A 15,054-nucleotide genomic window follows, 5' to 3' on the forward strand; every position below is an offset into this window, starting at 1 on the left:
CAGAGCGGGTACAGGATACAGAGAGAACAGCAGAAAGATGGTAGGGTTCTGAGCCTGGACGGTGGTTTTGCTTCAGATGTTGGTTGAGGGATGTGGATAAGAGAACCAATAAGCTAATGCTTTTGAGCCTCCAGACTTCTGCTCTTCATCATTACTTAAGCTAATTACACCTCACATCCAGAGAATCCTAATGAGGTAGTGATTATTATCTCCATTGTACAGCTAAGTCAATGGGACTCTAAGAGATTAAGCGATCTGCCAACCCTACCCAGCTCATAAGTGATGGAAATGATATTTGAGCCTGGGTTTTTCTCTCCCCACAATCTGATCATTCATCCAACAGGTATTTATTAAAATCTTCATGGGGATGGGGTAGCACACACACTTCATTCTTGATTAGAAAGCCATCTCATATGTCATGGATGTGACCAGGCCTATTATTTTCTTCTGGATTCCCAGGGGTAGAGAACAGTTGATTCTTGGGGAAGGAGACAGAAGAGTCTGTTCCACAAGGGCCATTTCCCTGGGCAGCAGGATGGTTCTCCTAGCCTTCCAGTGCTAGTATGACTGGTTGTTCATGGTGATGCTCACAGGGGTCTCAAGTCTCATCTCCTCAGAATTCTGGGCACCAGACAATGCTCCTGGCCAACCAGTGGTGAACTATGATGACCTGCGTACAGGGAATATGTCAGTGTCTCATTACAGAAATTACCTCTTGACTAACTAATTCAGTGGCGCAAAACTCTGACTGAAGAGGAGGCAGCCACGTCCTGAGAGTCAGCACATCTTAGGGCTTTGCACATTCAGGCTTGCGATTCTGCCTCCCGGGCCCAAGACACACACCTGGTTTATTGCTCCGGAGTTAAATGCATATGATATGTTTCAGGCTAAAATAATATTATTCTCTCTTTTTAAATATTAATGAGTTGCTTTCTAGGCAAAGAAAAGCAAGAGCATCTCACGTGTCAAGCCCTAGTGAATCATCATAGACAGTGTGGTAAAGATTAAGAAGCACAGGAGGAGGCATGGCCTTGGTGAGGGGTACACAAGACTCTACACCACAGATGAGTCCCCTCTGAAACCTACACCCAACCCGGGAATTTCTGTACCTCAGAAAAACATCTCTCTGAGGAAATAGCTATCTAGTAGAGAGAGACGTGATTATCACAGCTTTTATTCCTGGGATGGTTGACTACCCACTCAATTTTCCTGTCTTGCATTTTAGCTGTTTGTGCTCTTATTTCAGAGTAATAAAAATGACTACACCTAGAGGAACTGCAGTGTGTTTGGGATGCTCCAGGGTTGATGGTAGTGGTTGGGGATATAGCTTAGTAAGTAGGGAGCTTGCTTCATATACACAGGGCCCTGGATTCAGTCTCTAGTATAGCATAAACCTCTAATTCCAGGGCTTGAGAGGTGGGTGTGAGAGGATCAGAAGTTTAAGGTCATGCTCAGTTGGCTGTGGGGAGCCTGAAGGCAGCCTGGACGGCTTCTTCTCAAAAGATCTAAAGGAGAAAGGGTAAAGAGATAAGGAACTGGGTGTTCTGGCAGCTTCTAAATAGCGTAGGTCCCCAGGAGGATTCCTAACCGATTGTGCCAAGGTCAAGGCTGGTTTCTCTCTCTCTCTCTCTCTCTCTCTCTCTCTCTCTCTCTCTCTCGATAGTCTCTCCTTTTCCCTTTTATTTCATTTAAACCCCTTTAAGGGTCTCATGTAATCTGAGCTGGATGGCACTGAACTTCTGATCCTTTCTAAACTCCGGGATTCTGAACGTACCTCACCACGCCCGCTGTGAGCCCAGTGTCGGGGAATTCCACCAGAGCTTCATGCATAGTAGGCAAGCCCTCTACCAAGGATGTCCTCAGGCCTGCCGTGCTTTCTCTTACCTGGTCATCTCCCTCTCTTTAACAGCTGAGCTGTCGCTGCAAAGTCAGATTGATGACAACTCTTTCCCTTCCCTGGCAGCTGTTGAGTTCTCACCTCAGCTGCTCCCATCGTCCCGCAGATGGTAAACATATGTTTATAGGGCACAAAGCGAGAGGAGCTGGATTGGATTTCTCCCGTACCTCACTCCTGCTTCCCTTTCATGCGGAAAGCTGGAACCGCAGCACCGGAAAGTGTGTGCGATTATAGATTAATATTTCTCTGCGTTAAGACTCTGGAAGCAGCGGGGCAGCTAATGATATGCTAATGAGCCGACAGCTTTCATGGATCATAATGAAAGTCGACAAGTGTCTTTCTTGGCTTTGTGCAAGCTGGGATATTTTCTTCACTGTCTTCAGGGCAGAGACGAGCTATGGGTTGCATCTTGAGAATGCTCCTCACCAGCTCTTCCTTTCCAGGATCCTGTTGTCAGAGCTGGGGTCTCTGCCAGCTCATAAACAGAACACATCTTCATCCGTATATTTACACGCCTGGCAGGAAGCGCTCCCACCGCCTCTCCTCTCCCTTCAAAGCAATTTGTTTCAGTGTTTTTAGCATACAAAAAAACAAAAAAACTCAAAACACCCAGAACCAGTTTCTTCAGTGTAAACAGAGATCTGCAGGGAAATAAGAGCGTTAAAAAAGAATTAGCATTTGTTTAGCCTTAAAGCATCTTTCCTTTGTGTTAGAGAGCGCTGAGTGTCTAGGAGGGTTTGCTAATCTCAGTTATGCTCTATGTAAGAGGGTCTTAATGGCATCATTTTCTGATTTCTTTATTAGATCTTCCTATTTTTCTTACCGAACAACAAAAATGTTGGAAATAATGGGAGTCGGTTTCACAAGCAATAAAAATCCAAATGGACCACTTCTGGGTGGGAATTTGTTTTCATCTTCATGGCAAGCCCTCTGCAGGAGGTAGAGCTGGCAACAGGTGAATTAAAGGAAAGGGGGAGAATGGATTCCCTCTCTGCCTTCCACCCTGACCAACAGCGCTCCTGTGAGCTCTGCACTGTAGGCATCCATTGCGGTTCACATCCTCCCGAGGTGGAGTTCCAGGGACAAAGAGGAAATTAGCAACATAAATGCTATAGTGGTGTGCGCAGGACCTCAGGCTACCTAGGAGCAGCTCTGCTGTTCAGCAAACGGTTAGCATACAGTACAAATAAATGACTTGCTAGACACCGGGCAATAAAGACAAGCTGTAGTCATTTCAGTAAGAGGAGCTCTTGACTTCAGTGTCTTGTTTGGCAAAGCAACCGTGGGGCTCCCCATAGGTTATTTTCTTAATTAGGGTTCCTGTCGCTGTGAAGAGACTATGGCAACTCTTATAAAGGAAAGCATTTAACTGGGTGGCTTACAGTTTTAGAGGTTTAGTCCTTTATCATTGTGGTGGCACATGGCAGCCTGCAGGCAGACATGGCGCTGGAGGAGGAGCTGCCAGGCCTACATCTTGACCCACAGGAAACAGGAAGTAGTCTAAGTGTCACAAAGGAGATCTTGAAGCTTGAGCAAAGGAAATTTCAAAGCTTACCCCACAGTAACATCCTTCCTTCAACAAGGCCTTATCTACGCCATAGAAAGTCACACCTCCTCATAACGCCATTCACTGTGAGCTTATGGCGGTTACTTACATTCAAACTGCCACAGTTATTTATACATTTTAAGCTTTGTCATCGTGTGGCACCCCAGTGTACTGTTGGTTTAGGATGCAGGTGGACAGCAGGAAAGCTAGTAACAGAATCAGAGCCGTGAGTTTCTTATAGGTGACCCAAGCAGGTTTTGGGCCCCGGTTCAGTACTCCTTTTGAGTAGCAAAACCACCACAGAAGTTCTCCAGAGGGTTCCTGGTGGTCTGCTTCCTATCTTGAGATGTCCGATGTGTGACTTTCGATTAAAAATGAGTGCTCTGTCTAGTCGAAACCTCTCAGAAAAATATGGCCCAATATTGTGCATCCTTCAGGCTTCAGGAATCTGGTACTCTTAGACTGTTCGCTTTGCTGACAATGCAAACTCTAAGACATAGGAAGACCAGAGGCCACTAGGATGTGTGCTCTTGGTCATGTCCTCAGTTTGTGTATCTAGCAACCCAACCAGTTTCTATTCAGTACCACGTCAGTGAACTGCTCATATGGAGGTGTTAGCTGTTACTCCCTGAACACTGAATTTTTGGCAAGTAAACCTTCTTGCTCTGAAATAAAATAACTGACAGCAGACCAAGCTGTTCTAGGTTCGTCTGGGGCAGCCTTTGAAAATGCAGAGTCCTAGGTCCATTCCAGCCCCACTGAAATGCAGATTCCTAGCTCCTCCAACCCAGCTGAACTGAAGGCTAACAGTGCTGGCCTGGAACAGAGAACGTTTAGTAGATGCTCAATGTATTTCAGAATTAAGGAGGTTGAAGTTTGAGGAAGTCTGACACGATAAATATGAAATGAAACATAAGTGATGAGGCCAGCTGAGGCTGACTAGCACAGGTCCAGAGTGCTGCCGAGAAGAACATAGGCCCATTGTATATTAGATATAGTCCAAGGACATTACAATTTCAGAAGAGTATGCATGCATTTAAAGATGAATTAGGAGGCATAAGGGAATTCAGTCTTTTACCCCTATCTCTTCTCTTTGAGAAAAGTTGTCGTACTGGAAGACTCCTTTTTGTCTGTGGAAATCCTCACAGGTAAATTTTTGTGTGGAGGAATAAGGTTGAGGGAGATACTTTGTAAGTTACCTTTATATTTATAAAACTTAGTGGTTTAAAATCCTAAATTTAGTTTATTTTTAGCATAGCAAATGTTTATCCTGTGTTTGTGTTGAATAATTTTTGTCAGCTTGACACCATAGACTCACCTGGGAAGTTGAGGAGTTGCTGTTATCTGATGGGTTTATGGTCATGTCTGGAGGGCATTTTACTAATCAGTATTTGATGTCAGAGGTTCAGCCCACTCTGGGTGGTGCTATGCCTTGTCGGGTAGGTAGCTGAGCAAGCCAGGGAAAGAGCATTACTCCATGGTCTTTGTTTTAGTTCCTATCTTGGCTTCTCTTGAAGATAGACTCTAACCTATAAGCCAAATAATCCTTTTTCATCCCAAATTGTCTGTGGCGTGTGTTTTATCATGGCAACAGAAAGCAAATCAGAACAGAAATTGGTATCAGAGAGTAGGCTATTGCTGTGGTGGGTCTGATCATGTTGGTTTGGGGAGGATTGTGGAAGGATTTTGAAGGTTTGGACTAGAAAGTTTATTGAAGAAATCTTGATAGCAAATCTACCAAGCTTACTAGGCTGTTCTATGGAAGCTTGTTAAGAATACTGACATAATACAGACAATGGAGGACTGGGTTGTAAAATTGCAGAGGGGTGTTTGAGACTTGATCAGGGCCATTTTTATGTTGTCTGACATAAGAAAAAGATGTCATCAATTTGAGAAGGAGGTAAGATAGAAGAAAGGGTGGTGATGAACCAATCTACCTCCATCTTAGGCTTGAAATTCATTTTATGATAAAGACAAATATATGTTTATTCCTGTTTATGATTAAACCTCCGTTTCTCAAAGATTTGGCTATGCCCAACCTATAACCTTAACTACAAATGGTTCTGGGCTGCTGTTCCTGGAAACAGCAATCATGCCTTTGCTTCAAGAAGTTATCATAATCATTTTTCATTCCTACCTTTGTTTCAAAAGGTTGTTATGATTACCTTGTTGTGACTACCTGTTGTTATGACTGCCTTGTTATGACCACCTTTCAATCCTTTCATAATGCCTTCGTGGCAGGAGGTTGTTATGTCTAACATGTTATGGTTATGCTATGTTCCTGTAACCCTGCCTATTTTGCTTGCCAAATCCCCCATTTGGAAACCTCCTACCCCTGAGCTTTAAAAATTTTGTCTTCTTCACATCCAAAGCAGACTTCTTGAGCACCAACTTAGAGGGGAGGTAGCTCATATATAGAAATAAAAAAGCTTACTTTAATCAATTTAGCCATGATGATTTGTGTTGGCAGTCTTTCTCTTCACATCTCTGGGATTAACAAAGAGGAAAATGATGTAATTATATTCCAAGTAAAATATATCTAAAATAGGTGTTTATAAACTGTAACCACAATAAATTTTGTAAGGAAAAGAAAGGACCACTGGAAATGAAACCTTTGCTTTATTAGGATGAAAGATACTGGTTAGCTGTGGTTGAGAAACCATCCATGACCAAGAGATGAGCATCACTGAGTAGGAATCTTCTGAGAATTCTTGAGTACTTCCTGAAGGTCAGCACACAGAAGGTGTAGTTAAGAGGGGGCAAGGCTGTAACTCAATCTGGCAGACAAACTTGGTGATTTTGGTAGCCTGAAAGCTATAGGGTTGAAGTGATCATGGAAAGTTGCTAAAGCTTGCTACTCTGAGGCAGCATTGGAATCTCAATGAAGAGAGGCCATCTGTGAAGGTGCAGCTTCCATAGGAGTTGAGACCCAAAGACTGAACAAAGAGAAGCTTAGGCCTGTCGCCATAAGAGGACAGGAGAAACTATCAATGAAGACACAGTTTCACTTCCAGTGGAGAGCCTAGCATAGTGTTGATGACAAGACCCTGGGACAATCAGCAAGGACAGAGTAGGTGTGTAGTGGAATCAGCCTACAAGACAAGCTGTGTATGCTGCAGATAGCAGAGTTGGAGGATTTGAGCTACCAAGGCCCTTTGGAGGCCAGGAAGCTGGGCGTGATTCCAGATGTCAGACATTGAGACACAGGCTTTGGAGCTACAATGCTAGACTTTTATTTTCCTTAATGAATGTGTTTTTGTGTTCTAGTTCTTCCATTTTGGAAGAAAGTATTCAGCTTATTGTTTATTTTAGCAGAACCAACAAATCAGAGTCTTTAGTCTTTAAAAGTCATCAGACATTTAAACTTAAGAAAAATGTAAAGGCTTGTAGGACTTTTGAAGTTAGACTGTGTTTTTATTATGATAGTAACAATAAGGAAGGGGACACACAAGAAAGAAAAGGCTGCCATTCCATGGTGGTCTGTGTGTGTGTTAAGAAGGAATCAGTTGTTCTGGTTAGTTTTCTTCAACTTGATACAAACCAGAGTGACCTGGGAAAACGAAATCTCAATTGAGGAGTTACCTACATCATCTTGTGCTGCTGGACATGGGTGTGAGGCTTTTAAATTTGCTTATTAATTAGTGTAAAAGGGCCCAGTGCCTTGTGGGCTGTACCACCCCTAGGCAGGTAGGTCCAGGCTATATGAGAAAGCAGACTGAGCAAGACATGGAAGAAGCCAGTAAGCAGCTCTCCCCCATGATCTCTGCTTCAGTTCTTGCCTCCAGGGTCCTGCTTTGGCTTTCCTTGATGGACAAATGTAAAGGGCTTATTTAAGACAAATAAGCCTATTCCTCCCTCAGAATTTACCACAGCACCAAAGCAGACTAAGATAGTCCAGTCCTATGTCACCAGTGTCTAGTCATTGCATGACCAACATGGTGAGCCAATGCAGAAACTTCTGGTTCTCATTTTGGGGAGAAGGTGGGATGCCAACACTCCTTGGGTCCCACGTGTGCACATTTACACCCAGATTTCTCTCTCTCTCTCTCTCTCTCTCTCTCTCTCTCTCTCTCTGTCTCACACACACACATACACACACACTACTCATACTTCTGTGGGTTACATGTGTGTTTATTGCAACATTTTTGTGGGCCACATGCACATTTACACCCATATTTATATCATTTACACACACGTGTACACACATTTGTAGTTCACAAGCACATTCTTCCCTTCACTTCTGCGGGGGCACATGGACATTCACATCCACATTTGTGTGGCACACACACACAATCATACCCATTCTTCTGTGGGTTATGCACATTGCGTCCACCTTCTCATGAGTTGCAGTCCTATTGCCAGCTTTCTTTCAACCCAGCATCGATCTCTATCCATTCTGCATCAAGTTAACATCTTGATTTATGTGGCAAGAACAAGTTTTCATATCCACGTGTGGGCTGACCCCTATGACTTTTTCCTCAGAAAAAATACCAAGAGCTTTGTGTTTATGTGTTAATGAGCATTGGAAAGCTGTCAGCTCTTATTTCAGTTTTTTTCAAGTCAGCATCATTGACCTTTACCTAACGATCTGTGACACACAAACACACACGCACACACAAACTCATCAGAGATCAAGATCAAAAGGAAGAAAAACAGAAGCAAGGAAGGGTAGTAGGAAGTAAATTGTAACTTATTTTTTAAATCTAAAATGAGTAAGGTCACTTCAAAGCAGGCCAAGGGAGGCTATTATGCCCTAGATTGTTATTAGGCCAATTGATGTCTCATCTTTTCAAGGGGATTTTCCATTTTGTGGGAGAGAGATAATTTCTATAAAACACATTTCCAAGAACTCTTCCACATGGGTTATTCAGCATCTTCTGACAGGAGTGGGAGGGCCTGGTCCTCCCCTGGCACATATGTGTCTTCTGCACACCTCTCTATCACCAAGTACTTCTGGTTTGCCTAGGAGTTTCTCTATTCTAGCAATAAGATATCCCTTGTTATTAAAAAAAACAAAAACCTCTACATATTGGGCAAACCAAGGTGGCTGATTATTCTAAATCTATCTAACATCGACTTGATTACATAGGTATTTTCTTTTTAAAAAAGAAATATATTTAATATTACATTTTTGCTCTGTATTTTAAGTTATATTATACTTTCTACTATATTTGTCCCTGTTTTCCCCATCTTCCTCTGTTGTCCCCTACTGCCCCCTCTCCTTCGGTGGTTTCCTTCTTCACCGCACATGTGACCCTCTCTGGCTATGACATCTGTCACACAGAGGTTCTGCATGTGAGAGAATGCTCAGCAGTTTTCATTCTCCTCTGTTGCCCCATCCTCCACTTAGATGCTGCCTTCCTCCCCCACACAGTCATATTCAGGTTTCTTAGAGACAGATGTTTCCTAGCATGGCATTTAATTTTCTGTGGTAGTCTGTTCTTTAATAGAAATCAATAGTTTTGTCTATATAAGCATAAATTTTAGCATACACACTATAGACATAAATGGAAAAGCAATTAGAAAACAAGAGGTCTCATAGGTGACAGTGTAGATTCAGATGCCTGTTAAATTCACCCAAGTCTTATACTAGAGGGATTTTTAGCTTACAGATGCAGCATCTCCCTTCCAGATGACTGATCTCGGAGAAAGTTGCTTTCTTCTTGTGCAGTTCACCCATTAAGTCAAGATCTAGAACTTGACTCACCCTGACTTCTCTCTCTCACTCTCTGTCTCTCTGTCTCTCTTTATCTATCTATCATCTGTCTATCTATCTATCTATCTATCTATCTATCTATCTATCATCTGTCTATCTATCATCTATCTGTCTGTCTATCTATCTATCTATCTATCTATCTATCTATCATCTGTCTATCTATCATCTATCTGTCTATCTATCTATCTATCTATCTATCTATCTATCTATCTATCTATCTGTGTTTCAAGACAGGATTTCCCTGTGTAACAGCTCTGAATATCTTGGTGCTCACTCTGTAGTCCAGGCTGGGCTCCACTCACAGAGATCCGCCTGCCTCTGCCTCCCTTTTAAGTGCTTGGTTTAAAAGTGTACACCACCACTGCCTGACAGATTTTTTTTTCAAGTGCCAATGTGCTTGAAAGTTGTCCTGCCTCTTGAAGCAACTGTTTGCCTCTGAAAGATGACACATCTTCGTATCTGAGAGAAGCTGATTCAGGTTGCATTAGTCTTTGCGTGAGATTATGAATTAATGGCGGGGAGCAGTGGCAGGGTCCTCTCCCATGGTGAAGCCATCTCCCTTCGTGATCATAAGCACTGCTTCCCGTCCAAGGACAATGAGGTTGGGAAAAGTGTACAGTTGTGCTGTTGATCTGCCCTGATCCTGTTATTTCTATTACTATTAACAATTAAATTTTCTATTGAAATGGCAAGAAGAGAGCAGCAATGCTGATTGCCTCGTTTAGAAGGCTGCACATAAATGTTAAATGTGAGTCTCTCCAAAGACTTGCACACTATCTTAAGCCTGTATCTTATTTATAGATGAAGCTCAATATTCTGAACCAGTGTCCGCCTCTACCATCTGTTCTCTTCTATCTCTTCCAGTAGATCTAAAAAGAAAAAAAAAAACCCTCTAAAAACACAATCTTAAATTTAACTTGAAAAATCCCAAAGCCAAGCCAATGTTTTCATTGGGAGATCAGTCCCCGATGACTATTGTAAATTTGGTCTTTTCTTCCAGGCTGAACGTCGTGTTTTAGCAGCCCTTTCTCCTTAGAGATGTTAATCAAGCTTTAAGACTCCAGCAAAGACTAGGTGTTGTTCAATTAGTTGAAAAATGAAAATTGTTGCTTAATTTTTCTTTGTAATCTAATTTTATTTTCTTAACTAAATGAATCAATAGAAGTGTTTATTGGGATTGAGAGTACAGCTCCATCGGTAAAATACTTGTTGTGCATACCTGAAGACTGGAGTCTGGAACTCTAGCACCTAGTAAATGCGGGGTGGGTGTGGACACTGGCCTGTCATCCTAGTACACAAGAGGCAGAGACGGGATGCCCAGAGCCAGTTAGGTAGCTAGAGTAACTAGAGAGGCTACAGGGTTCAAGTGAGGAATCCTGCCTCAATACATACAGATTGAAGAAGATGCCTGACCTTTACAATCATGTGGACACATGTACATGCATGTGCACCCTAAGCCTTGTGCCCACACTCAGACGGCATACACATATGTACATACACTGTATACATGCATATGCAAAAATGAGGAATCTTTTTTGCATTTGTTCCTATTAAAAATAAGTCTTATAAATCATCATTACTCAATGTTCCAGGTTAATTAATATATACACGGGTTTGTGTTCCACAGTGACTTTCTAATTTGATAGTTTATGACTGTGGATTCTTCTTAATGTACCCTTGGTATTGTTCTTGCTGGTATTGGCCAGATGGAGTTAACTCTGGCCTTCTCAAGTTGAATGTCTAGACAGGCTATTTGGAGCAATGGAATGGCGCTGGCCAAGGCTGATTTGCTCTAGCTTTGCTAAACACCATCTGGTCTGCATGGATGTGGGGCTGCACAGGGCCACCAGCAACTGTCATCTTCATTGTTCCTTGTCTCTTCTTTGTCAGGGCATCATCCAAGATGGCAAGATCATCTTCATGCCGAACGGGTTCATCACACAGTGTCCCAACCTAAATCGCAGTAAGTGGCGCTAAGGCATTTCTGAATTTAATCTCACATGGCTTGTTTCTAGTGTCAGACGAAAACATCTGGAAGGATATGCACAGCTATGTAAGACTGACTTTGGAGAGGATGGAAACAGCTGAAGGACTATCTGTCGTAGCTGTCACTTTGTCTTTGAAGCTTGAAAAAAGGATTTTGTGTTATTTACAAAATTACAATGTGAGGGTAAGGAAGGATTAGTCAGTGGGTTCTGTATGTTAGAACAAAAAGATACATTTAATATAATCATAGAGATGCAACATATTTAATATAAAAATCATGTATCTCACAAAACTATCTTTTAAGGATTTTGACCTGGGTGTGAGTTACTTCTTGGAAATTTTCCTCTTCTCGGTCATCTTTGGACACACATGGAGATTTAGTTTAAAAATGTCTTGTTCTTTTCAATTAATTGCCTATTCTTTTCTATTTTTTATTATTAATAAAAATTAGGGAAACAGTTACAGGACCAGAAGTCCTCCGCCGTTTCCCTCAAACTTTAACTCCAAGAAAGCAAAGCCCCTCATGTAGTTAAAGAACTCGTTTCGAATTTCTCTTTCCTGTATGAGCACAAGACGAACACATTCTTTCTCTTTTCTTTCTTGAGCTTGTCCAACATGCAGTGATTTCCTGAGCCTGGTTCAAGGAATAATGGATTTGCAAGAACTTTTGGCCAAGATGACTGCAAAAGTAGGTGTCTACATTCCCTGCGATGTTCTGTCTGTATGTCCTGTCTGGAATTCAGAGCGATGTGTTTTAGTGGAAACATTGTTAGCTTGGCATGTACAAAGTGCTACTGCAAAATGTTTCCTTTTTGCTTGAAACGGGACTACCTGTAGTAAGCACAACGATTGAGGTCTTTGATAAGATTAGCCTGTATCACAATGGCTTTCTTCAGAAGTGCTGGGAAGCAGAAAGCAGTCTGTACCACTGTAGGTTTCTTGTGATCAAAAAAGATTTTACCCAGCGGCTATGGAAGCAGCAACAATGAGAGCTGATGTATGGGCCGAGTCACTGCAGCGTGTGAGCTGATGCGTTTTGGATGTAAGAATAATTGATAATAATTAGAAGGGTAAAAGAGCTTTTGTGGGCAGATTTCTGTCATTTGAAGGCATTATATCAAGCTTCTAATATGTGACTCATTTTCAGACTGGTTCTGAGATAAGTGAAGGGGCAAAGATACCTTCAGTTGTCTCCTGCAGAATACACGCTTCATCATTCACACAGCAGACCTGTGTGTGGCTCTGGGAATTTCCTGGGACCCTGTCAGACCCAAAGAGGACACAATGAGCAAAACAAACCCTCATCAATGCTCATCTTGGGTAGCTGAGACCCAAATGTAAATAATTAGGAGCTTTCATATATATTCATGAAGTGTGGCTTCACGTGAGAAGCCAAAGCCTCATGGAAAAGGCCACTGAAATTAAAAAAGAAAAGAAAAGAAAACAGAAAATGTTGTTGCTGTGGCAGTGGTCGGCCCTGGACATGGATGCTGGCCTAGGGCAAAGGAAGAATTAGGTTGGGCCCAAGAGACATTATACTCTGCCAAAGCAAGAACTTTAATAACAGTGAAAATGATGTATTAGTCCCATTCTACCTATGGCTGCTGGCTGCTGGCCCTCAGCTGTGGCATGGGGAAATGGAGGGATTGGTGGGTAAGTGATTGGGAGCCATTGATCATGCCATGACAACCTTTCTACTTCAGACTAGACTTTTGGTCATGACATCTTCTTCAAGCTGTGTGTGTGTGTGTGTGTGTGTGTGTGTGTGTGTGTGTAGTGGGTGCACCCATGCACAGGTGTTAAGGTCAGAAGTCAATATTGCTATCCATCTGAGTCACTTCCCACCTCAGCAACAGAGTTTTTTTCACACTACCTAGAGCTCACCAGTTGACTATATTGGTTGGCCAGTGAGCCCAGAAATACTCCCGTTTCTGCATCCCTACGGTTGATATGACAAGCACACCAACACACATGGATTTTTACCCAGTCAATGGAGATACAAAGTCAGGTCCTCAAGCTTGCATAGCAAGCACATCAGCCACCAAACTGTCTTTCCAGTGCCCCAAGCTAAATCCTCCTTTGTCTGGAGAAGAGAGACAGAATATTTTAGGGAGGAAGACAGAGACTGAGGCTGGAGTCCTAAAGTGTCAGCTTTTCACCCTGAGAGCCTGGAGGAAACTGGAATCCTAGGCAATTATTCGCCATCCCAGCTTGTGGCGCATGGAAGCTTTTATGTCATATTGTCTGCAGCAGCTTGATCTCAATACTGGTAATTATATTTTAGCATGCTAGCGGGTTGTTAATACCAGACACATGCCACTCAGCCTCAGGTGATGACCGGCCTCCATTCTCAGCTCCCCCTGAGAGCAATGCCATTTTTCTCTTTGGAGCTGTGCACTGTCTAGCAGCTGCAAATGAACTCTACCCTTCAAACATTGTTATGTAAAATGGGCATTTGTGAAGCGGAAGATATTTAATTGTGGGAGATTGCAAGCCGAAATGGTTTCATTCACCTTCTAAACCCACTCCTTAGGCGCTTTGCAGATGTGTAAGTCTGTTCTTTCTAAACTAGATTGATGTGTAATTCTGCAGGAGAGTTCTTCCCATTTCCAGTGCACTGTTTGCAATCTATGGGAATCTAGGATGGCAACTGGATACATAGATATCCCTTCCCACCTCATTTTCTCAGACAGAGTTTCTCACTGTACCTGGAGCTCACCAATTGACTCTATTGGTTGGCCAGTGAGCCCAGAAATTCTCTGCACCCCCACTGCTGATATTATAAACACACATGGCTTTTTACCTGGGCAATGGAGATACGAAGTCAGGTCTTCAAGCTTGCATAGCAAGCATGTAAACCACCAAACGGTCTTCGCACACACACACACACACACACACACACACACACACACACACACCTCACTAGCTAATTGTGGGCTTTGCTAGGTCAAGAGGCAAAATTTAGGATACTGTGTATACACTTTTTATTTAAGGTATAATTATATATAACCTAAAATATAACCATTGAAAAGTGTGTAAACCATCCTTAGCTTACAGGCTATATAAAAATAAATGGTAGGTAAGATATGGCCTATAGAACTTAATGATTGATATAGAAAAAAATTAGAAACCTGTTTATTAGCTGAACTTGTTGAACAGTTTCCAGGTGTTTGGTCCAAGGCTTAGCTTTTATGTGTGGTATCCCTTCAGTTCTCCAAATAATCCTGAGAGCCTAGTTCGGTTTGTTAGCATACTCTACAGAGGGGAAGGCCGAGGGTCGGAATGGGAAAATAACTCTTCCTGATATAACAGACAGCAGACCCTGGACTAGGACTCAGGTTCTTGGGTCTCGAAAGTCCAGTCATATGCCAGAACCTTTATGGTAGGAGAAAAAAAGGGTTGTAAAGAGAAACACGGTAAGATGTGAAAAGGGGAAGAGATGGGTGTTAAGAGGTGGCTAGCAAGAGAGTGGAGGCATCAGAAAGGAGGAGGAAGACGAAATAAAAGAGAGCCAGTTCACTGAGCCATGCCTGAGTTCCCAGATTCACTGTAGGGAGTGCACATATAGAGCCTGCAGTCACCCAGTGTGGAGGAAGTCCAGGGTAGGAATAAGAGCTTTTACCTCGCCCTTTGCCTCTGATCTGCTTCTTTTCCTTCTTCGAACCCTGGGTGGACATTGTGTATGCCTCTGCAAAGACGGTGAGGACCCTTCTGTTTCTACCACCTGACTTCACGGAATTACTACCCGGCCTGTGGCAGGCCAGGCAAAGTCTGTGGGAAGAATTAGTAAAGAATTTTTCAAGGGCAAAGTTTTCTCCTGCTTGCCAGTGAGAAGGTCTGAAGAGGAGGCTTTTCTGTGCTGTGGAAGGCTTGCTCTTTCTGCACTTCCAGAGCCTTGCCTTTATATAT

The 15,054-nt window shown here is 42.6% G+C and overlaps 1 protein-coding gene across 2 annotated transcripts in view; it reads left to right on the top strand.

Moving 5' to 3' along the window:
- Positions 1 to 15,054, top strand: part of Nell1 (neural EGFL like 1) — an 821,283-nt gene that overhangs the window by 209,551 nt on the left and 596,678 nt on the right. For both annotated transcript variants that reach the window (XM_041649180.1, XM_041649187.1), the window contains exons 6-7: positions 11,050 to 11,122; positions 11,751 to 11,833. In XM_041649180.1, the coding sequence (XP_041505114.1) occupies positions 11,050 to 11,122; positions 11,751 to 11,833 (156 nt within the window). The remainder of the gene's footprint in view (positions 1 to 11,049; positions 11,123 to 11,750; positions 11,834 to 15,054) is intronic.

This window comes from Microtus oregoni, unplaced genomic scaffold, assembly GCF_018167655.1.
Source record: "Microtus oregoni isolate MIOR12 unplaced genomic scaffold, Mior012 000000F_ref0000247, whole genome shotgun sequence".
In the NCBI taxonomy this organism is placed as follows: domain Eukaryota; kingdom Metazoa; phylum Chordata; class Mammalia; order Rodentia; family Cricetidae; genus Microtus; species Microtus oregoni.